At 47.6% G+C, this 23,705-nt stretch overlaps 1 protein-coding gene across 1 annotated transcript; it reads right to left on the bottom strand.

The window, feature by feature from the left end:
• Nucleotides 1-3,069: 3,069 nt before the first annotated feature.
• prkci (protein kinase C iota) lies at nucleotides 3,070-23,165 on the bottom strand. Its single transcript, XM_023964868.1, has 18 exons — nucleotides 22,844-23,165; nucleotides 17,843-17,964; nucleotides 15,489-15,578; nucleotides 13,273-13,323; nucleotides 12,607-12,692; nucleotides 12,390-12,527; nucleotides 12,244-12,298; nucleotides 11,751-11,806; nucleotides 10,525-10,701; nucleotides 8,761-8,858; nucleotides 8,262-8,348; nucleotides 8,049-8,184; nucleotides 7,874-7,961; nucleotides 6,835-6,960; nucleotides 6,505-6,584; nucleotides 5,684-5,773; nucleotides 4,253-4,368; nucleotides 3,070-4,177 (listed from the first exon to the last, which is right to left on the bottom strand). The coding sequence occupies exons 1-18, from the start codon at nucleotides 22,924-22,926 to the stop codon at nucleotides 4,090-4,092; spliced, it is 1,767 nt and encodes a 588-aa protein (XP_023820636.1). The 5' UTR covers nucleotides 22,927-23,165; the 3' UTR covers nucleotides 3,070-4,089.
• Between the last annotated feature and the right edge of the window lie 540 nt (nucleotides 23,166-23,705).

Below are 23,705 nucleotides of genomic sequence, written 5' to 3' on the forward strand. Positions count from 1 at the left end.
GAAAGCACAATAATCACATGTTCATGCCGTGTTCTTAGCGTGGTTCATTCCTGACACATCTGTGAACATTCAACGTAAAAACATTTCTCCCTTTTTCCACGTATGACCAGTGTCGGTGGTGTCTGTGGGAGACGGCCTTCCATGTTGATTCAAGGTAGTAAACATGTTGCATTTAAAGAACCACGTAAACTCCAACCTTCACCTGAAGCTGCTGCCGCACAGCGTCTAAAGGGAAGTTTGCTCCCAAGCTTCATTGAAATATGATGATGATGTTTGCCTGAGGCGACTGCTGGTCATATTTGTTGACATTCTTGACTGGCTGAGCTGATAGACGCTATGCAGACGCTGCGTCTGCCTGTTTAAACATAATAAAAGTGTGTCAGACCTCGTGTCTTCTGCAGTATCTGCGTCCTTGGAGGGTTTTTTTTTTCTATCAGCGCCGACCAGAGTTTTTTTCTTCTGTAGGTTTTGAAACCTTTGGGCTGAAACGTCACGTCAGCCTCTCACTTCAAACCACAAAAAAAAAGAAAAGAAAATCCAGCAACCCTGAGAAGCTCAAAGGTCTCCTCCAGAGCTTATGGGGTTTGGTTTGTCCCTCCTGGGCTGCTGTAGAAAGATGGCGGTCAGTCAGGTCAACCCTGAGACGTTTGTTCACATACTGTGCTTCTGGAAATGGACTTTATGATGGACACTTTCACACTACGACACCCATAGAAGCTGGTTTCTAATCCCAGAATCCGTTTCTGAGCGGATTGAAGTTTTCTCTGGAAGCGGCGGCGGCGGCGGCGGCGGGTTGACGTGACCTCGGCCCACGATTCCTGGAGGAATTGCCTGTAGATTTGTCTCATCTTTTTTATCAATACAATCATGTCAAAAAAAATGACAGCGCCCCCCCATACACACCCACACCCACCCTATTGAGCCGTCCTCTTTAAAAGGTCAAAAGGTCATCCAGCAGGTCTGCTGTGTTTTCAGGAATGAAGGGAATCCCTGGATCTCAGGAATTCTGGGTAAAAGAAGTGAGCGGAGGATCTCCAAACTGGAACGATAAATCATTTATTTATGCAGGAACTGTTAACACCCCCCCCCCCCCAGCCTGATGTCTGTGAGGCCGCAGAGGCTTGATAAAGCTCTGATAAACAACAGTCGGCCTCTCTGGCTCAGTCTTTGACAGCAAGGTCAGCAGTTGTATTATGAAAGCAGATGTGTGTGTGTGCGCCCCCCCCTCCACCCCCCAGCCCAGAGAACAACAGGAGGGACATTGATTTTCCTGTAATAACATCACTCCAGGCTGCTGCGGGACTAAATGAATCTCATATGTTCAATAATGAGAGATGCGCTGATTGTTCATCAGGGCTTTGAAGCACAAAGCTGAGGGACGGCGTGGACAGGCGGGGGGGGGTAGACAAAGCATGGCCGACTGGCGCTTTGATAAGAGTCTCCATTAGCCGGCGGGCTGTCGAACTGTTATTGGACTCGGTACTAAGTGGACCCTCGGGGCGGGAAGCTCGCAGTTGTTTTAATACATCTGGTCTGGGATCAATGGGAGATATTGAAAGGTGTTCAGCAGATGTATGAGGGACACACACACACACACACACACACACGTCAGCCGTTTCTCTCACAGAATCCGTCTTATGGCAGCTTTTTCCTTTCTGAACCCTCAGTGCTGCCTTACAGGCCGCTCGCCGCCAGCAGCTTCCTGCCAGCACCTGACCTACATTCAGAGATTTCATCCAAAACTTGGAGGAGCGCCGCTGCAGCAAATTCAAGTGATTTCCACGATCCAAACAGAAAATGTCCTTCTGGATTCTTGCTTGGAGCTTTTTAAATTCATAAATTGGATGTCTTTGACACTTTTGATGGTTTGAAAGCAACTAGTCGGTTCAAAAGCCGCCTGCTTCTTCATTCAGATTCCTGCACCTTCCTACTTCCTCCAGGAGTCTCCTACAGGAGGCTGTTGGAGGAAGAAGGAAGGTGCAGAAGAGAAGAACAGGAAGCAGGAGGGAGCAGGAGTCTCCTGCTTCCTCCGGAGCGCCGAGGTCTGCGCCTCCTAATGAAGATTTCATGTCCAGATCAGAGCTGCACGGCCTCCAGAGGAACGCCTGGTTCTGTTCGGCTCGTGTTTCCTGTGAGCTCATTCTGGAACTTTCAACATCTGCAGATGTTTGGGGTCAACAGAGCTTTTTTTTTTTTAACTCTTCTAACTAATTGACTGACTGAAGCCGACACTGGGAGGCTCTGACGTGTCCAAACGTCACACATGAACATGAGCCACATTCGTGTGACGGTGCAGCCACAGGAACCAGCCTGAATGTTCCTGCGGGGGAGCGTCTCCTCCGTCTTCAGAGAGCAGCAGAGAGCCGGATCTCGGAGCTGCAGTAAATGCAGCGTGATGGCAGATGCACCTGAAGCTGCCGTGTGTTTTACTAAACGTGCGTTTAGCAGAGAGGATGAGTCATCTGCCGCTTCCTGAATCCCTTCAGGGGCCGACAAGACAACCGCAGCCAGAACAGGATGTTTTTGCTGTTCTTCCTCCATTTCACATCAATTATACAAGCCTCGTCTTCCTCACGTGTTCTGCAGGACGCCGTGGCTCCACCGCGCTCCGGCAGGTCCACTGTCGCGCCATCAGGGGGAGGAGCCACCAGAACGCCATTGTCAGGAGCAGAAAGCGGGTCAGAGGTCAAGAGTTTGGCCCTCCACTGTGTGAGCTCCTTCTAGACCCCCCCCCCCCTTTAAAACCAGGCCAGGAGAGGGAAGTGGTCTGAACACAGCTGTCAGGAAGCAGCCCGGTGGTACCGGCTCTAATCTAACCGGGTCAGCAATGTGGACTCAAGTTTGGTTCCCCTTCACCCCCTCCTCCCCCAAAACACGGCACTATGACCATAAAAACCCAAATCGGGTTAAGGAGATGATGGATTCCAGCAGCTCTGAAACATTCAGGAGAAGCATTTTTTCATGGAGACACTTCAGGTTCAGATCAGAGTTGGACTCTTCTTCCGTCTCAGAACCGCAGAGGCCCGTCTAGAGCGGCGCTCCTGCAATGACCGAGCTTCCACCACCGCAGAGAAATAAAATGTTTATTCTGCCAACGGTACTTTCATTCAGCACTAATAATAATAATAATATAAAGCCTTTGGGATGAGGAACATCCACAGAAACACAAACAGAACCGTCCCCGTCGGGTCGACGCAGTAACAGGTGGGGATCCATCCAAAATGTAACCATCGAGCAAACGGAGCTCCTCCTCCTCCGTCCACCGCCGTCTGCACGCGCTTTGGAAGCTGACAGGAAGACTTGGGCGCCGTCACTATGTGTCCACTGGTTTGGGGGGGGGTTAGGGGAAATGAATGCTTTGTAGGCGTGTTAGGAGTCAGGACGATGGGGGAGGAGGGGAGTGTCAGAGCAGCATCAGGGATCAGAACCGTTTGGACCGCTAACAGAACCCGTGTTTCAAAAGTCTCTCAGAACAAAAACACATGGAATGAAAATGGAAAAGTTTCTGAAAGGCAGCATAAAAAAAAGAGGAAGAAACAGAAACATAGATTCTAGGAGCCAGGATGGCGGCGTCCGCGGCGTCCTCGGGTCATCTGCCCACTCCGGCCCGTCTGAGCGAGGAACGCCGTGGGGAAGGCGTCTGGTCCGGCTCTTCCGGTCCTCTCCCGCCGTCTTTCATTCACAGTTTGAGAGCTTTCAGCTGGGGTTCCTTCATCCCGGGGGAGGGACCGGAATCGCTCAGGGCGGCGCCGACTCTTCCCGTCAAAACATCCAGATTCTTTTATTTTGAAAGGTCGTGCTGGTGAAGACCTCGTTCAACGTTTGTCTTCAGTGAAGGATTTTATGTACAAATAATATATGCGTTGAACCCCCTCCCACAGGAGGAGGGGATGCTCAGCCTGTCACAGGAAGTGCTTGATCCCCCCCCCCCCAAGCTAGGAAGAACGTGTCAACAGATAAGGGGGGCAGATTCGGAGGAGGCGGGGCTTAAGGGCACGCGGTGGAGATGGCAGAAACAGAAGCTGCTTTTGGCAAATGACTGTTCAGGTGGGGGTGACCTGGTATGGGGATGTGTGTGCTGGGGGGGGGTCACACACACTCCTCCGCAGACATTAGCAGAGGGTTGATGTACTCGAAGCCTTCAAACTCAGACTGATCGATCTTCTTCACCACATCCCTGAAAAAAAAGGGGTGTGGGTCATAAATATAAAGGTGAATCTGCAGAAACAACGAGGGGGGGGGGGGCACTTACTCGTCATCAGGGGTGAGCTGAATGGGCTCGTTGGTGAACTGAGCGTCAAAGTTGTCCAGTCCAAATTCTCCTGAGATGTTGGGCTTGAAAGGAGGAACCACCTGCTTCTGCTGCAACTGAGGAGACAAGGAGGCATCAGGAGGAGGAGGAGGAGGAGGAGGAGGAGGAGGAGGAGGAGGAGGAGGAACCAGCCCAGGTAAGCAGGGACCCTCGACCCCTGGGCCGACACAGAGGAAAAGAAACCTGAACTACATTTTTGGTTTTATTTCCAATCTGATTCTGGGAGGAAGTTTTATTTTGGAAAGACGTCTCCACATCGTTGACGCGTGTCAAGTCGCTCGCTCCGCTACTTTCTTCAAGCGGCTGCTTCAAACGCTAAACTGAAACCTAAAAACTAGGAAAGGCAGGAAAAAAAGTTTATTTTTGTAGAAAAGAGGAAACAGAAGAACAGCCTTCCACTTCAAAATAAAAGCTGCATTTAACAGACTAAAACCAGGAGTCTTTACTCCAGATATGGATTTATTGTGACTGTTGTTCCCACATCCCATAATAATAATGCAGAATATTCAGCCGTTGGGTCTAATGTGACGATGATGCTGCTATAAAAGATATTTGTGTTTAAAATTATTGTATTTTAAAAATTCTCAATTTTAGTCACTTTTTTTTTTAAATCAGTCCCACCTTAATCGTGGGACGAGGCTGAAGTTGGCGTCTGATTTTTGAACTTGACGGTTAAAGATCACATTTTAATGGTTCCTATATGGAATCTGGTTCACAAAGTTTAAAGCAGCAGCACAAGTTTTACAGAGGATGAAGATAAACCTTAACCATAAGGTTTATGAACTTTAGGTTTAAGGATAAACCTAAAAGTTAAGGGAAACCGGAGGCTAAAAAGGAAGAAATAATATTCAGACGAGTGTTGCTGCTGCAGCTCCATAGGGATCTAAAATGTGGATCAGAGAGCCCCAATCAAATCCATCAGGAGGCGTGAACAGCCTCCACTGCTGTCACCCCCCCCCCACGGATCACGAGTCCAGCTGCTGCTCCCCCTGCAGGCCAGAGGCCGAAGTGCAGCTCAAACTGTGTGGTGGTGGGGTAAGCGGATCTGACCAGACACTGTGACCAACTGCCAGGTCCCTCCCCCAGAGCATGCAGGGAAAAGAGGTCACGGCGATCCCTGCTGTCGCACGCCAGTGAAGTCGGCGTGTGACACAGTTACGCTTCAGTCCAGCTCCGGCGAGACTCCGGCGTTATTTACGGCGCAGGAAGTCGTAAACGTTAATGACTCGCTGGAGGAGCAGGAACAGGAAACGGCTGAAACATGGGAGGATTTTCAGTCACCAGCTACTGAGCGGGGGGGGGCTCCACCTTCCAGAACGCCACCAGAACGCCACCAACCAAAACACGCCAACAAAGACAAAAGTGGCTTACAAGATCCCAGTCCACGTTCCTGAAGAACGGATGACCCGTGATGTCAGCGAAGCCGGTCTGAGGATGGCAGCCCAGGCGCTCCTTGGGATCCTGGGGGGAGTTGAAAGGGGGTGAGGGTGGAGGGTGATGGAGGCGGAGAGGCAGCAGCCAGAAAAGCACAACGGCGTCAAACAGCTCAAAGACCCGATAGTCTGAGTCAGTAGACCACTATTTTTTTTCTTCTTTTTTTGGGAGATGATGTTTAATTTAAATGCAAGAATTTCTCATTAGTGTTTAGAATCAATGAAAGCTACCAGATTCTCCCAAACCTATAAAATGAGGCTTTTCAGACGCGTTTCTCTGGTTTCACCAAAGTGACTGGAGACGCTTAACAAGCAGAACTGTCTTCAAGAGAAAAGTTGAAACGGTCTAAATCCTCCAAATGTTCTTTGTCCAAACTGGAAGATTTCTGTCATTTCTCTGGGAGAAATGTTCTAAAATCAGCTGAAAGTTGGCATAAAACTCTTTACTGGGGGGTGGGGACACCTCTGGGGGCCTTTCACGTTTTTGATAATGTTTTTACCAACATTTTCTTTATTAAAAGTTTAAAAGTAAACAACAATACAATTAGGAATAAGCGTGAAGCCGCTCCTGCGCTCAAACGTGCTCGCCACTTTGTTTTTCTGTTTAGTTCAGGGCCGTGGCGCTGCCTGAACCTTCGGTCGGACGTGAATCCAGGAAGTTAAAACGCTCTGGAGTCTGAAAGAGGAACGATCACCTCAGAGGACAGAAAGAGACGGAGACAGGTGGCGGCGGCGGTTTCAGGCCCAAACCCTCCTTACCTTGTTGAGGAACCCCTTGAGGACGCTGGCGGCTTTGACGGACAGCGAGCGGGGAATTCTGATCTGTTTGTTCAGTATCACTGCAGGGAAAAAGGAGAATTTCAGACGTGAGAGGAGAGCAGCATCTCGCCGCCAAGCTTCGCCGTTCCTGCAGAAACAAACAGCTGACAGTTTGAGAGCAGGTTTAAAGAAGAGGGGAGGACGCATTCACACATTTCCTGGAACAGATGGCGTGCGCCTGGCGCTGAGAGAATCTGCGACAAAGGTGTCGATAAGAAGGTGTTTCCACGCTGCCGCCCCCCACCCCCCCGAACCACAACGCCGTTTTACCCTGGAAGAGATAGTCTTCTGTGTTCTGGTCCGGGTTATCAGAGCTGCCGACAATGTCGAACGGCGAGCGGCCCGCCATCATCTCGAACATCAGCACGCCCAGCGCCCACCAGTCCACGCTGAAGCCTGCAACACACGCCGTCAGAAACGATGAGCGATGGGCTCGGAGCGGACGGACATGTCGACAAAAACGAGTGCAGGAAACACAAATGCAGGTTTATAAACACACAAAAATGGCTTAAAAACACAAAAAAAACATGTAAAAAACAAAAACTGACCAAATAACAAAAACGAGTTAAAAACCCAACAAGAAATAAAGAAAAAATACCTAAAATAAAAAAAATTAAAAAAAGGGGTTAAAAAACGTGAAGACAATAAAAAAACTGTAAATAGAAAAAACTGGTTAAAACAACACAAAAGTGAGTCTTGTGTGCCAGTAAAGCGCCTGTAGACACACTTCTCCTTCAATCACACGTCTGGATAAACTCTTCTCAGGTGAGCATGCTTGAATGAAATCTTCCCGTAAAATGCTTTCAAATCAGAACCATAAAATGACAAAAGTGTTCTGGAAAAAATCCCCAACAGCTCAGAGAAAGTGGAACAGGAACAACCGTCAGGATCCTCCTCTGTTCAACGGCCTCAAAAAACTGTTGGGAAATGAGGCGTGACGGGACTTTGGCTCGGCTCGTCTGCCGTCTTTGGGATTTGAACCTTTGACATCACGACGGGGCTCAGGAACATTTCTACAGGAAGCCGTGAGGCTCAGGTTGTGAGGAGCGTCATGCATCACTTCGGTCACGTTACAGAGCAGCTCGTGTCTGCGGGTGAAACATTTCTGACTGCTTTTATTTTTAGAGGAGCTGGTCGCCATGACACCGCCGTGGTTACCAGGCCGGAGTCTATTTTTACCGCGGCTGAAGCTCTTGTCCGGTTGCTGTGGCGGAGAACCCGCAGACCGTGGCTGTCCGGGTCACATCGCCGTTTTCCAGAAAATAAACCCCCCGGGCGGCGCCCTCCCCCCGCTCTCCGCCTCTCTCACCGTAATCCTCGCCTCGCAGTATCTCGGGGGCGATGTAGTTGGGGGTGCCGCAGAACGTGCTGGTCGTATCGCCGGGCCTCAGGCCCTCCTGCAAAAGCACAAAAGCTTTGACTTCCTGTCAGACTTTTGCACACCGGGGCGGGGGTCATCGTTCACGGTACGCTGCCATCCCCACCTTGCACATGCCGTAGTCGGTGAGCTTGATGTGTCCCTCAGAGTCCAGCAGCACGTTGTCCAGCTTCAGGTCTCTGTAGATGATCCCTCGCTCGTGCAGGTAGTTCAGCGCCAGGCTGATCTCAGCCGAGTAGAACCTGACAGGAGCAGCCAGCGTCAGTAAGGAGCCCGCACCGCGAGGAGGTTCTCACCGACCCGGGGAGGGGGGCCTTACCGGGCGTGCTCCTCCGGAAGCTTCCTCTGCCTCTGCATGTGGAACATGAGATCTCCGCCGTTCACGTACTCGATGACGAAGAAGAGTCTGCGGACAAAGAGGAGGACGTCACCGGTCTGCACAGACACGGCGGCAAATGCCAGGATGTTCCCGACAGGAGAGCTGCAGAAACACGGACACTCTGGACGGATCCGTCAGACCGTCACACTTTGTTCGTTTTTTCTCTGACTTTAAACAAAGCAACAAATTTGGATAATAAAGTTTACATCTTCCTGACTACCAGAGAGAAAATATTATGGTCAGAAATAATGAGAGGTATAAATCTGATGTGATGGATGCTAAACTCCTAAATCTCTCTTCAAAACTGCGAATAGGATTCATAATAAGGATGTAATTGAGTCAGTTTAATCTTCAAAAAACGTATTAAAATCAATTGGTTTGGTAAAAGTCCATCAATCAAAGGGCTCAGAATGATTGGAGGCGTTTCCTTCGTCCTCACCTGCTCTCCGTCTGGAAACAGGAGTGGAGGCCGACCAGGAAGGGGTGGTTGGACGCCTGCTCGAAGACGTGCTTCTCCGTTTGGACCCAGTCGATGTCCTGGAGGATGAAACCAGCCAGACGTCAGTCAAAGATCATTATTGCCGCGGCTGTGGGAGAAGAGCGCCGAGTCGGGAGGATCCAGACCGCCGATGTCTGAGATGAACAGGGATGACGGAGCAGGCCAGAGGAACCCTTCAGCATCGACCCAAACCCGCTCATCCATTGAGCCAAGTGTGTCTAATCAGGGCTAACCGCTGCTCACAAGTGTTCAGAGATCAACTCTGACCACGCCGTGCGTCAGCCGCCCCTTCATCACAGAACAAACGCTGTCAGGTTGGAAAAAACACAGACCTGACCCGCGCCGCAGCAGACAGACAAACCTGACCCGGCCCGCGCCACAGAGAGAACCCAGCCCGACCCGCAGACGGGCCCGACCTACAGAGAGAACCCGACCCGCAGACGGACCTGACCCGCAGACGGACCCGGCCCGCAGACGGACACGACCTGCAGATGGACCCGACCCACAGACGGACCCGCCCACGCCGCAGAGAGAACCCAGCCCAACCCGCAGACGGACCCAACCCAACCCGCAGACGGACCCAACCCACGCCGCAGACGGACCCGACCTACAGAGAGAACCCGGCCCGGCCCGCAGACAGACCCGGCCCGCAGACGGACCCGACCTGCAGATGGACCCGACCCCGCCCACGCCGCAGAGAGAACCCAGCCCAACCCGCAGACGGACCCGACCTACAGAGAGAACCCAGCCCGAACCACAGACGGGCCCGACCTACAGAGAGAACCCGACCCGCAGACGGACCCAACCCGCAGACGGACCCGACCCGGCCCGCGCCTTCACGATTCATTTTAACCAAAAACAAACTTTACTTCTCATCCTGGAGAGCAGACAGACGGACCATCAACACTTTAAAGACGTTAAGAAAACATTTTTACACTTCGATAATTCTAAACATCCTTTGATAAAAGGAGGAAATAAAAAAAAAGTGTCACTGTCAAAATCCAGAACCAGAGTGATTCTGATTCACCAGTTTATAATTTTCAGGTTTTAAAACTAGTTTAAATTATAAACTGTAAAAAGATGAAATTTTAATTACATTAAAAACCAACAGAAAGTGATTTTTTCCTGATTCAAGTACCAGAACAATTAAACTGATTTATGGATCAGATGAATCAATCATTGATCATCTCTCCTGTTCTGTCTTTTTTCTGGATTGTTGCTTCTCAGCCTCAGATGTTCTGGTTTTCCCCAAACGGGGACAAAGAATTTCTTCTAAAGGTGTTTTTAAGGTCTGCAGAACAAAATAAAACATTTATAGAGATCATCTGTGCAAACTAACAAAAAAACCCAAGAAGGAAATAACTTTTGCTATTGTTTGATTCCAAGAAGTCCATTTGAATCAACATTAAATAAATAAATAAAAACTTTATTCAGTTTTGGCAGAACTTTAAACGTCTTCAGTTGAGAAAACGTTCTGGAAAAGAGTAATAATAATAATATGAAAACAAAGCAAAGGCAAAAAAGGGCTAAATTACTACATGCCAATTTTCTCTATAATGGATGAGTTTTTCAGAATAAAAGCTTTGGGTGTCATGTCCGCTCATCAAGATGTTTCAGATCACTTTTGTTTAACTGAGATCTCAGGTTTGTAAAGGAGAGATGAGAGGAGGCGCCGCCACTGCCGCCGCCGCCGCCGCACCGTACCTCGTCGTCATTGACCAGCTCCTTCTTCACGACCTTCATGGCGTAGATGCGCTCCGTCTTCTTCAGCTGCACCAGCAGCACCTTGGCGTAGCTGCCTCTGCCGATGACCCGCAGGAGGTCAAAGTCTGCCAGGCCCAGGCTGGAGGGCGACTTCCCGGCGTCTCTGCTGCTGCGGGCCTGGGGGGGAGGGGGGAGGGGAATCCACAAACAACTTAAACCTAAAGTCATCGGTGGAGCGTGAATCATTCCTGCCCTTCAACCTCCATCATCTGTGGTTATTGATCTGATCTGAAGGTGATTTCCTTTGGGTCACTTTGTAAATGAGATGCCCCCCCCCAGCTCCACTTTTTCAGCATAAATCTCTGAAATGGCGTTCATGTCTTGTCAAAGCCATCATCCTGCTCCATTAGGCCTTATATTACAGCCCTATATCTTTGTAAACACGAGCCCCCACCTGTCATGACGGGTTTCTAGATACTCGGTCTGTTCAAGAAACGGCGAGCACGAATATTTGTGACGCCTGAGATTCGAGATCGCTAATCTGCCATTAATATGGTAAAAATAAATGCAATTATGGCTCTAAAATAGCAGAATAATGTTAAAGTAGAAAATCCAAACAGACCAAATGTCACTACAGTAAAATAAATAAACCTTCAAAGTAAAGTTCTTTGAAGGTTGGTATTTTCAAAGTAAAAGCATCGATTGTTTTGCGTAGATTTGAAATAAAAACGAAGTTCAGTTTATTTGACATTTGTTCTAAAAAGACCAATTTGTTTTTAAATATACTTGACAATTTGAATAAAAAATAATAACAAATGAGAAAATAGGAATATTGAAAAAATGTAATCAAGAACGCTAGCGAGGCGAAGACGTGGTTTCCTCGTCATCAATCTGCTATAACTGTAGTCTGCTAAACTGAGATAAAAACTGTGGACAATATTTTCAGGAGTTCGTGTTTGATGATGTTTATGTTTGGTTTCCTGCTGAAGTTAACCAGGAAGTTGACAGAAAATCCTCTTTTTCTAAATCCTTGTGCTTTTGTTTTGGTCGGTTGGTTCTAAAGATGCTGACACTGAAACAAAAAATACTAAGAACGGTGGTTTCATCTGGATTTGTGAAACGGCTCGTCGTTGAAGTAACGACCCCCCCCCCTTCCAAGGGGGGGGGGGGGGGTCAGCCTCTCTATCACACCTGAACCACAGGTAAGCCCTCCTCCCAGCACTCACCTCCTTCTCCTCCACATAGTCCTCCAAACTTTCTCGTGAATCTTTGTGGTGGGAGCCTGAAGGGGGCGTGGGGGGGGGGGGGCAGCCAGCAGGAGAACATGGTGGGGGGGGGGCACAGAGAGGGGAGAGAATGTGAGACAGTCATGTTTCTTCACAGCGTCACACATTTCTCTGCAGCTTCTCTCTAAAACAGATCCGCCACTCCACGCCGCTCCACGGTTTCACATTCGTGTCAAAGCCGCTCTCGGCAACGACGGCGCCCTCCGACCTTAAGCTCTGTCGATTCTCGGCCACCTGACTTTACTTAAGCTTTGAGCTGAAGCCCCCCCCTGATCAAAGTGGGACAGCCGATCTGAACTAAGGCAGTCCTTTCAGAGGAATGTTTGGAAACCGTTACACTTCCTGGTTCTACAAGGCGCAGGACTCAGGTGTCACGTGACCTTACTGAGGTTCTCAAAGCGTGGAACAGCGGAAATGTGTGCGTTGTCCTTACCTTGCTGATCAGCCAGTTCTAAGGGACCTGATGGGGGGCCGGGCATTAACGGGTCCTAGAAACAAAAGAAAAGAAAAAAAAAATCCCTCACAGGTTAACGTCGGCGTACAGCATGACCCACAAAGATGCACACAGGTGTTCCTCACCTGCATCACCGGCCTGCCGCACTCCATCGTCACCAGTTTGTGGCACTTTTTGTGCACCAGCAGCTTGCAGTTGATGCATTTGTATCCTTGGCGTCCCAGACCCCAAATGCGGTCGGAGCAGATGGCACAGTGAGCTCGCTGCACGGGGACAGGACTCTCATCAACACACCTGACGGAGGTAACCGCTTCATTTCAGCGAGTAAACTCTGCTCCTTACCCTGTTAAAACGCTTGGCCTGGAAAACGTGGCCGCTCGCGTAGTAAAGCTTCCTCCAGCGCCGGGCGCCACGGCGATATATGGACTCTGAGAGGACAGACGTCAGGAAACCCCTTCAAACCACTTCAGCAGCTACGTTAATCAGAATGTGCAGCAGCAAACAAATCATAAGCAAGTTGGATGAGCGGAACTAAAGCTGCTTTCACACCCAACGCCATCGGAACGCAGCCTCAAACGGAACCAGGAGGTTCTGGACGGTCTGTCCTGGTAAACCATCAGGGTTCACCGATAGAACTTAAGCGTTCTTCGTTCTCCTGATGGTTCCTCTGGCCCTTCAAACAGCAAAGCCCAAACCGAGTTCTGCCGTTTGGTGAAGCCGGTCCAAGCTGATGCACAAAAACATTTGGGTTGGTTGATTATGCTCAATTTCATTGGGGGGGGGGGGGGGGGGGGGGGGGTAGGTGAAAGCAGAAGTAGAGCTGACTTAATCTTAGTAAAGATCATCGGCATCAGTCAACATGTTTGAAAAATGAAATGTAAAACTGGAGTGTGTCTGGGTCGAGTTGACCCGTGCAGATTTTAAAAAATAAAGGTCCCATGAAGAAATTCCATTGTTGAAGTTCTGCGTGGGTCCAGGTTCTGTACAGAAGGAAGAGGCAGAACTCACTGTCTTCTCCTGGACAAGGCATCCCCGGCTTCTCTGGGATACACGGGAACACTGGAAGGAAACAAACGGCCTTCAAATGAGGAATAAATCACCAAAGAAATCAGCTGATCCGACCAGAATCGGATCGGAGAGACGGGATTTCAGCAGAAGATTCACGTCCTGAAGAGGAACGGACCGATGAGTCAGAGAACCCAACGACCTCTGTCAGGAGCAGACCTGGCAACCCGCCGCCTGCACCCCCTCCAGCCCCAGCCTCCTCCCCAGTCAGAATGACATCTATTGACCCGTCACCCTTAAACTGATTAGAGCTTTAGTGAGCCCGCCCCCTCGGGGTCACATGTTTACACAAACACAGCCCAACGTTTAGAGTGAACCCCGACCTCCAAGCTCCTCAACATTCGGAACAGGGTTAGGCTGGACGGGGAGCACAGGGGGGGCAGACGTTCACAGAGGAAGTGCTGCTGTTTCACGGGTCGCTGAAGCTCTAGCCGTATGCCCTGATGCCCCCCCCCCCAGGCTATGCAGGAGAGCCACAGAGGAAAACGGCCGGTCAGCCTCTGCCGACAGTCTGGCTCTTTTCCGTTAAACTGATAACTGAGATGATCACAGAAACGGAAGCATAAATGTATAAATAAAAGATGCTTTGGGGGATTTTGTTTGGACAAATTTTTTTACGAATTTGTTGTTGGTAAATAAAGCAGAAACATTTTAAATCAAATAAAAGTATGATGACAGTGTGCTGTCACTCATGTTCATCCTCAGTGAAGAAAATGTAAAGTGTGGCTTTTATTATGAAGAGGAAAGAATACTTTAATGCAGATTAAACAAACAAATAAACATTCATGAAGCCTAAAGGGAACGCCGCCCGCTGTTGTACGAGCCTAACGGAGGGAAAACATGAGTGACAGCCAGAGCTGATGATGTGCTTTGACAAAGCTCGTCAAACAGGATTCTTAGCCTGAGGTTTCATGAGCTGCAGCTTAATGAGCAGAAATGGAGCATGCAAAGGAGCAGACGGTGTGGCTTGTAAAGCAGCAGCCAGCGGGACGCTGAGCGGACCGACAGGCTCCTCTGAGGCTGAACGAGTCCTGGTCGCAGAGGGGCAGCTCGGTTCCACTGAAACCAGAAAATATTCTGTCGCCGGTTCCCTCATTGATGGTGAAACCACTAAACTGTGAGAAATCGGCTTCCTTCTAGAAATACAAAGATCAAGAAGTGCAGGAATGACGCTTACAGTAAGACACAAACACCAGTGGAAACATGGCGGTGGACGGATGATGATTTGGGCTCAGAGGGACTGCTTCTGTTTATAACCATTTACTTCAGACAGACATGGCTCCAGCTGCACAGCCCAAAACAGCAGATCAACAACCAAATGCTCCATCCATCCATCTTTCATCCATCCATCCATCCATCCATCCATCCATCCATCATCCATCCATCCATCCATCCTCTTCAGCTTATCCGGGACCGGGTCGCGGGGGCAGCAGTCTAAGCATAGTTGCCCAGACTTCCCTCTCCCCGGCCACTTCCTCCAGCTCCTCTTCCCTGGGGCTTCCGCCCAGTGGGACATGCCCGGAACACCTCCCCAGGGAGGCGTCCAGGAGGCATCCAGACCAGATGCCCGAGCCCCCTCTGGATGCGGAGGGGAAGCGGTTCTACTCACAGCTCTCCTCCCCCTTTCTTTAAAGGAGCGCTCAGCCCCCCTATGGAGGAAGCTCATTTCAGCCGCTTGTATTCAGGACCTGGTTCTTTGGGTCATGACCCAGAGCTCATGACCGTAGGTGAGAACTGGAACGGAGATCAACCGGTAAATGGAGAGCTTTGCTTTCTCTTCACCACAACGGCCCGGTACAGCGACCGCATAACGATGGACGCTGCCCCGATCCACCTGTCACTCTCACGCTCCGGTCTCCCCTCACCCCAAGATATCTAAACTCCTCCACCTGGGGCAGAAACACTCCACCCACAGAGAGATGGCAAACTACCTTTCTCCAGTCAAGGAACATGGCCTCAGATTTAGCAGTGCTGACCCTCATCCCAGACGCTTCACACAACCAAATGTTGTGGTTTTTAAATCCAAAGATAAAAAGAGCAGAAACTAAAGAACGTCAAAGAACTGATGCTACTTCTGAGGAATAAAGGAGTTTGGATGAAGGATGGTCTCAGACAGATGTGAAAGAGGAGGCTCTGTTGGTAATAATCTGTTTGCTCACCGTGAATAATGAGCTCCGAGTCTTTGTTGAGCTCATAGAGACGCAGAGCTTCCTCCAGTTCCAGCTGAGAAGACACGGTGCAGGGGTCACCTGGAACGACAGAGACCGTCACAACAAGAACATGGAGGGGTTTAGGTCAAAGGTTAGGTTAAAGCCTTCTCAGTTGTCTTTAATGATGATGATTCTGTTTTGAGCCAAAATCCAAAATTCTGTTATTTGGTAAGACATAGTTTCTGCAGAGCAGCAAGAGTTCATCAGAAATCTACTTCAGAGTTGTGGGCGGAACTCTTGGCGTGGAAGAAAGCCTCTTTTAATATCCCATCATCCCTTTGTTTTCATGCTGTCCAACTAGCTTACAGCCCCTCTCACCCCCAACCTAACATTAGCGGTGCAACAAAAAAAGCAGCAACATCAGATCCGTCCATCCATCCGGTTCTGATCCAGATTCCAGCTCAGACCAGGAAAACTGAGACGTTCATGGATCTGTTGGTCTGCAGGTGGAGGATCAGAAAGGGGCGGAGCAGGGAGACTGTGGCCCCGCCCAGCATATTTTCTACGCCACAAAAACGATAATTTTAAACGGCATTTGTCCTCTGTTCCTTATATGCAGAGATTTGAATAAAGAAATCCTCAGAAATGCAGTTTAGAGCTTCATTTTCTTTACAAATATCCTCCACCATTAGAAAAATGCTGCAAGAAAACGTTAGACACCAAAACCACCATCTCCAACATGGAGGGTCTCTAGTAGAACCAGGAAGTGCAGCTCTCCTGTCGCTCCTAAAACACCCCCCATTCTTAATCCCACCCTCTCTTTTTTTCTTTTACAACCCCCCCCCCCCACACGCACACACACACACACGCACTTTTCCCCATCTCCCTTCCCTCTATAATATATATATATATATATATATATATATATATATATATATATATATATATATATATATATATATATATATATATATATATATATATATATATATATATATATATATATATATATATATTTTTTTTAAACATAAAATGTAATAAATAAATGAAAATGTTAAAAAACCCAAAAGGGGTTTATACAAATACACACCCCAGCCACTGAAGACCCAAACCCTTTATTGTGATTGTAAACCTGTCCAACACAAAAGGCCTTCAGCTCTCATCTGTTTGCTCAGTTGTTGGACAGAACAAGCTTTGAAAGAAAAAAAACATCCTATTTGTGGCATCACAGATAATCTGGAGCGTAAACTTCAGACAAATCTGGTTCCTCCAAAAAGAAAATCTTTCTTTTGTAGTGTCTGAGTTTGCAAATATCTAGAAGTTAACCAGAGGCACTTCCTGGACTTATTCTGGTGATGGAACCATTTATGACATTGATGAGGCTTTTTGATTCAGTCCCACTTTTGCTTTCGACACAGCAGGTAGCTTATCTGCTGCATCGTCAGACAAGGAAGTGAACTGAAACGGACTTTAGGATCTGATCCAGGTGAACCCATGATTCAGCTTTAACTGATGCTGCATTTCAGATCCGACCCGGGATCCTTCAGGTGATGGCCAACACCCGCATGAGGAATCAGTGACAGGCCGGTGACAGAAACTGTGACTCACCCAGCCTTTTCTAAAAAGAACTGCAGGTTAATGCTGAACTAGTGGGAGGGACAGCCATCCGGCAGACGCTTGGCTTTCAGGAACCGGCGTCACAGCAGCAGCAGGAAGAATGTAAACACGGTCATTCTCCTGCTGCTGAAGTTCAGCGTCTGCAGATCCGGATTCTCCTGTTTCCCAGCAGCTACAGCTTCTGGGATCAAACATTTCCTTCAGGAGATTCCTGGCCCTGAAACCTTTGAAGATTCTGGAAAAGGTCTCTCTTTCAAATGTTTCTGGCTTTATTAGGACTCCTTTAGTCATGGAAAAGAATTGAAATTAAATGTATTTAAAGCTAAACTTTCTTTAGCTTCAGCTACCTTCACTTAAAGTAAATCACTTTGACTTTTTGTGATACTTTTGCTGCTTCAACCTATTCATTCATCAGAAGAAACCAGACTTTTTTCCCAAAGGAATCGGTTTTTAATGTTTAACACGGTCTGTGCTGCATTTCCTGTACACACCAGCCTAAAGTATGCTGAGCGTTTAGAGGTTTGACACTGTGATTATCATCAGATTCTTCTGCAGACAGAGTCCAGATTTCAGGACATTTTGGTTTCACCTGCAGTCCAGTCAAAAACCAGGACACTAATGTCTATCTGGATCATGAAATCTATCCTTTAGGGGCCGCTTTAGCTTTTCTTTGGTGTTTTGGTTTTAAGCAGAGATGTTCAGATAACACCGTGAACGCTCGTGTGCGGCGAGGCCGGACTTCATACCTTCCTCGTCGATCCACTTCATGGTAAAGAGTTGGTCGTTCTCCATGGAGCACATGTCCCTCACCTCCCCGGAGAGGCCCTCGTACGAGATGGAGGGTTCAAAATGTGTGATCATGATGTCCCTGAAAGAAGAAGAGCTTTACAAACCCAGCAGAGGAACAGCTGTTCGTGCAGCAGCTGAAAGGAGCGTCCTGCACTCACTGAGGGTTCAAACCATTGACCATATCAAAGAAATGGACTGAGTGTGACGTCAAAATGGTTTATTCCAGCTCCAACCATATTAAGTCAATTCAGTCGCCGCTTTTTTACCATACGGACGCCACCATGTTGGAGCCAGACATCGTCAGTAAGCAAAGATTGGTCCGAGTTGGTCTGAGTTTCTATGGCAGCCACTCTCATCAATCAGATGTGAGTTTGTTGGAAGGCCACGCCCCTACAACTTGAAAGTGGGCTACATAGATCTGTCAATCTTTTTAAATGTCGAACGTGGGGGCCAGCAGGCTCCGCCTACTTTTGTCGAGGCATCTGATTGGTCAGTTTATAAATTGATTAACTTGAACTACAGAAAAAATATGTGAAAAAATGAGGATTATCAAGATGTTAAAAAAGGTATCAGAGCAAGAATGGTTATTCTGACCAATTGGGAGCCGCTTCCTTTTGGAAGGGCCACTCAGTTCAGTTAATTTCATTTAAATAGCACCTTTCATGTTCAAAACAGCTCAAGGTGCTGTACATAAAAACAAAACAATAACGCAGAAAACAACAATCCCAATGCATGCAATAAAATAATTAAATAAAATACCCAAAAACAAACTTAAGTAAAAGACAAATGACTGAAGAAAAAGAAGAAAGAACCCAGAAGGTGTCGTCCCCCCTTTAAAAAAATAAAAACGAAGAAAGACGACAGAAAGAGTCTATCAGAGTCACAGACGAAGGGACACATGACTTTAGGGAACCGGATTCTACAAGAAAACCCGGAATCTCTCAGGTTGACAAGGAACACATCAACGTTATAACGGCTCCTATTGCAACGGTTCGTTGTTAAAACCGTAGAATGAAGGTGGAACAAAGTTTATATTGGATCTCTGGGAGCCTCAGAAGCCAAACCTATTAATTTAGCAGTTTTGGAAACAAAGGATGTCATTTATAGAACACACTTCTGCTTCACTTTTACCCACGGAGAGGTGAGAGCGGCTTTAATAAACCAAGACGTGTCATCGCAGTCTGTCACATGCGTGTGCAGTCGTCTGTGCAGGAAGCATAACTGCGACAGACAGACCGACAGACCATCAGAGCTGCAGCAGAACCCTCAGGACACCGTCTGTCCACCAAAACCTCCACCGGTTCACACCAAACGCTCAGCCTCCAACCCTCCTGGACCGGAGAGGATTTAGGAGGAAAAGGATGGAGTTAGTCTGACGCCAGCTTCTCACTTCCTCCTTTTCTCACCCCCTCCACACATGCTGCTGGTGTTAATCATTGCCGGAGGGGCGAGGAACAGACGGAAAACAACACATCGTCTGTGCGCCGCCTCGCCACAGGAGGACCAGAGCTTCCTGATGAAGCCGGGGTCTGAACAAACGTACGGCTCCCCAAGAAACACATGACGGAAATGCTACAGCGGAGATCAATAATGTAAATGTTTGAAAAAGTCTGACTGTGAAAAAATACATTCAGAATTCCCCTTAAAGAATTAAAAATAAAGGAACATGGAGATGATGGAAACAAAAAGAAGTTTCATTCCTAAAGTGAGATAAAACCTTTTTTTAAAGTGGTAACTTGGTTCAGAAATGATTAATTTAAGGATTTATTGAAGGTCAAACCTTAGAGTAATGTTAGTTTGTCCTCAGAGGTGGATGGGATTAGCTTTAGCATAACTCCAGGAAGCTTGAATTAAAAAAAATCGGAGCAGAAATAACATTCCTGTAGCCCCGGCGTTCGTCATCCTCAGCGTTCCAATGAAAATCTTCACTATAGAGGAGGATGAGGAGGAGGTGCTGACTCGTGCTCCTTCACTTTGGTCAGCAGAACTCCCACCGGACCAGGACAAAGCCCTCTGATTGGTGAGCGCTCAGGAAGAAGTCACAGCGCCCCCCCCTTTGGACCCGGGTCCACAGACCTGAACACAGGTGTACCCCTACAAATCACACGACCAGAGCCTAAAGCCGGGTCATCCGGGCCACGGGGATGGGATCTCCAGAACCAGAGTGTTATAAAGGAACAACAGGAGGCCTGAAGATGCCCCCCACCCCAGACAAACGAGCGCAGAAGCCCTATGAGTGATTCCTATAGATCCTTTCAGAAAGACGACTCACACACGGGAATTTATTAGAAAAATTCAGGACTGGTCTCTGCTGTCCCAGAATGCCGCTCTCCTCCCAAACTAAAGGGCGGAGTTGTCATCATTCCAGGAAATAGTCTGTTACTCGTTCTGGTCCTGAGACATTTAACTGCTTTTTATTTACAGTGAAACTTTCAGAGTGAATCAGCACCAAACGGCTGAACTTCAAGGCTCAAAAATCAAATTAATTTATGCCTGGCATGGAGGAAATTAGCTGTCAGAGAGGATGAGCCTAATGACAGGCTGAACCCCCCTTCCCCAAGACGGATGGTGACACGACGTGATGGATCTGAGCCTGAAGGGCCTCCCGGACAGTAAACAGCGCGGCGGGAAACGCTCCCCGTGTGTCAACACGACCTCCAGCCCTCCATGCAGCTTCATCAGGAAGTTTAGTCTAAAAAGAGCTTCATGAAGCCCGCGAGTGTCTTCAAACATCTGCACATCCACAATCATCAGGTCTGAGTTAACCCGTGTTTACCTGAACTGAACATGGATTATGATGATTTACAGAGGGACAAGGGGGGGGCGGGCCCAAAGTGGTTTCCTGACCTTTACAGTTTCAGGCTGTTGGGGTTTTATTCTTGACTGAAATGTTTTAACTCGCAAAAAAACAGCCTTATTAACACTAATAAAGGAGAGAAACGAAAGCTGCCAGTTTCCTCTGGATTCATAAAGTGCTCCATCTAAAAACTCAACATAATTCAGCTGCAAGAGAACAGAAGCAAACCTTTAGAAATGTGTGAATTTAAGGAGACCTCAGTCTCTGAGGAACAAATAGCTGCAGTTCACACAGATCATGAAGGTCATCAGATCCTCCTCTCCACGCCTTACATCTTACATTTGTTGTTTTGTCTCCTTTTAGTCAAGAAATGACAGAAAACTTCCCGTTTTTTTATTTTATCTTACTCGGACCGTGCTTCGGTCATGAGTAGATCAGTGAAAGCACGCCGGCGAGACGCGACCTCTGTAGACCCTCAGTCTGAACGAGGGGAACGCGATGGACCACCGAGGCTGCTCCGGAGCTTCACCCACCAGCAGGTGAAGCTCCGGAGCAGCAGCCAGGAAGGAATTCATCGGATAAAAGGCGATAAATATTTTCCATAGCAAGAGTTTTAAGGTGAATTGTGGTGTTTAGGACTAAAATAAACCCAGCTTGAGCAACTCTAGAAAGAAAAGGAGACAAACCAGATTTTATCAGGTTAATCACAAAAGCACAAAGTCTGCAGCAGAACACGCGCGTCATTTTTTTTAACAGACTCAAACATTCATGCTAATTCAAGAGATGAGTGGTTCTAGATGAAACAGCATCAAGTAAAGGTTCTGTTCTTCATCCAAACAACAATTTTAAGCTCATCCTTCTGTCTTCAGGAGTGAAAAAACCATCAAAACCTTAAAACCCTTTCAGACCCGGGCTTCCTCTCCGTGAACATAGCTGGGATTCCTCAGCAGCAGCGTCATGCATATGGCAGACACTTTTGTTTTGGTGATGGATGCATCAGGACCAGCATTCATTACCGTTCCTGAGGTGTGTCAGAGACTCAGCGAAGAATTTAACAGGTCTGGCTGACACGACTCGCATAACATGTTTGTCAGGCCTCCAATCACCGGCTCCATCCATCCATCCATCCATCCATCAGAGATGCGGGCTGGAGGCATCCCGACGCTTTCACGATGGAAGGAGTCACCTGCGGAAGCTGCTCCTCCGCCAAACGGACAGAATCATCTTGAATGGTGCACCAATAGAAAGTCCCTTTTTCCTAAAATACTGACGCGCTGAAGCCTCTCGGCCCGTAAGCAGTATCCTGTTTACTGTATTAACCGACTGTGGTATCGTCCTGGAGGACATTCTTATCAGAAAAAGAAACTCTGACTTTACTCCAGTGTGTGAATACTGCACCAAATATCTAGAGGTGCGAGTCAGCTTTATGATAATGTGACACATATATAGAGGAATAATGCAGCATGAAAACACGCCTTTCTTTATGCTTTGTTTAGAGAAAGAGCTTTAAGGCCATGCAGACTGACAGGCGTGATACAAAAAACAAAAGTTCAGTTCCTTCAGGGGTTATCTGGTCAAAAAGGCTCCAGCGTGACGTCATTTCCGGCACATATATGTAGTTTTAAGCTAAAGAGGGGGAAAAAACAGCAAAGAACAAGAGTACACCATATAGGGAGGAAATTTTACTGTCAAATACTACTAACACCAGCGCATCAACTAGTAGTACGCTAGTACTTCTGTAAGAAGTACATATTTCTGAGGATCTGTTGCTTAAGTCCAACTTTCCGGTTTTTTCTCGGTAAAAATGATCAAATTCTGCCCATAATCTCTGGGACTGTTTTTGTAAGAAACTTATGACAACACAACCGAAAAATGACAACACAGATCTTCTTCCTTGGTTAAGTTATGGAGCCTCCGGGAAGCTGCTGGTTGTTATCCCCGATTCCTCTCTTGTATCTGCGGATACATTTCTGAAATTCCAGAGGAACTAGCTACCGACGAGCTAACGAGGCGGCTGTTTAGTCTCACCTGGTTGACTTCTTGAGTTTACCGAAACCTGCTGCTAGCGGCTAGCAGCTAAGGCTAACAGTTAGCCTCAAACTGACTCGAGTTCCCGCCGTTAAAGTTGGGGGTTCGGGGAGAGAACACGGCGCTTTCTTACCCCTTATAGTAAGCCTTGACCCGGACTTGGTGGGAATTCTCGCCGGGGTGGGACATGGTGCTGTCTCGCAACGTCGGCATCATAAGCTCCGCCGCGAACGCTCAGATTCACCGATGACTCCCTTCCCTCCTCGGTTTGGTCCGCTAAACTCCTGCTTTTTGTGGCCCTTCGACAGCCCAGACACCCCCGGAGATCAAATATGTTGAAGTTTGAGAGTTTCTTCAATCCTATTCCTGGATATAAAAGACCCAAAGTCAGAGACAAACTTGTTGGGTCCGCCAAACAACTCCCTACTGCAAAGGCCTAACTGAGGACGAGACCATTACTGGAATGCGCAAGGGAGGCGCATAACTTAGAAATATTAGATAAAGTAACACGCCGGTAGAATGACAAAATATTACAAACTATTTAGTTTAGGAAATTCAAATAATTATTTTAAAAATTCATTAGTTTTATGTTATTATATTGTTATATTGAGTACTTTACAATAATTAAATATAAACATTTGCCGCTCACAGACTCAACCTCCCCGTACTAAGTTGGTACAGTCAGTAAAGTGAATGTTGCATTCACGGTTTAAAATCTCTGCTCGGAAATTGACTGAACGCTTCAAGAAAAATCGCTCTTTCTTGAGTTCTGGTCAGGAAATAATTGATAAATTGCAATAGGTTACGCTAATTTTTTTTTAATTTTTTATAGTAAATGTGTGCTTTAGCTTTTAATAATGATTAAAAATATTTACTATCAAATGTCACTTTTAACATTAAACGCAATCTGGTATTTATTCAACATTGAACGAGTTCAATTTTGCCAGTAAGTTACACTATGGCTTTGGACATCCGATTCCAGACTGATTTTTGCC

The sequence above is a fragment of the Oryzias latipes genome, chromosome 17 (assembly GCF_002234675.1).
Source record: "Oryzias latipes chromosome 17, ASM223467v1".
NCBI classification, from domain to species: Eukaryota; Metazoa; Chordata; class Actinopteri; order Beloniformes; family Adrianichthyidae; genus Oryzias; species Oryzias latipes.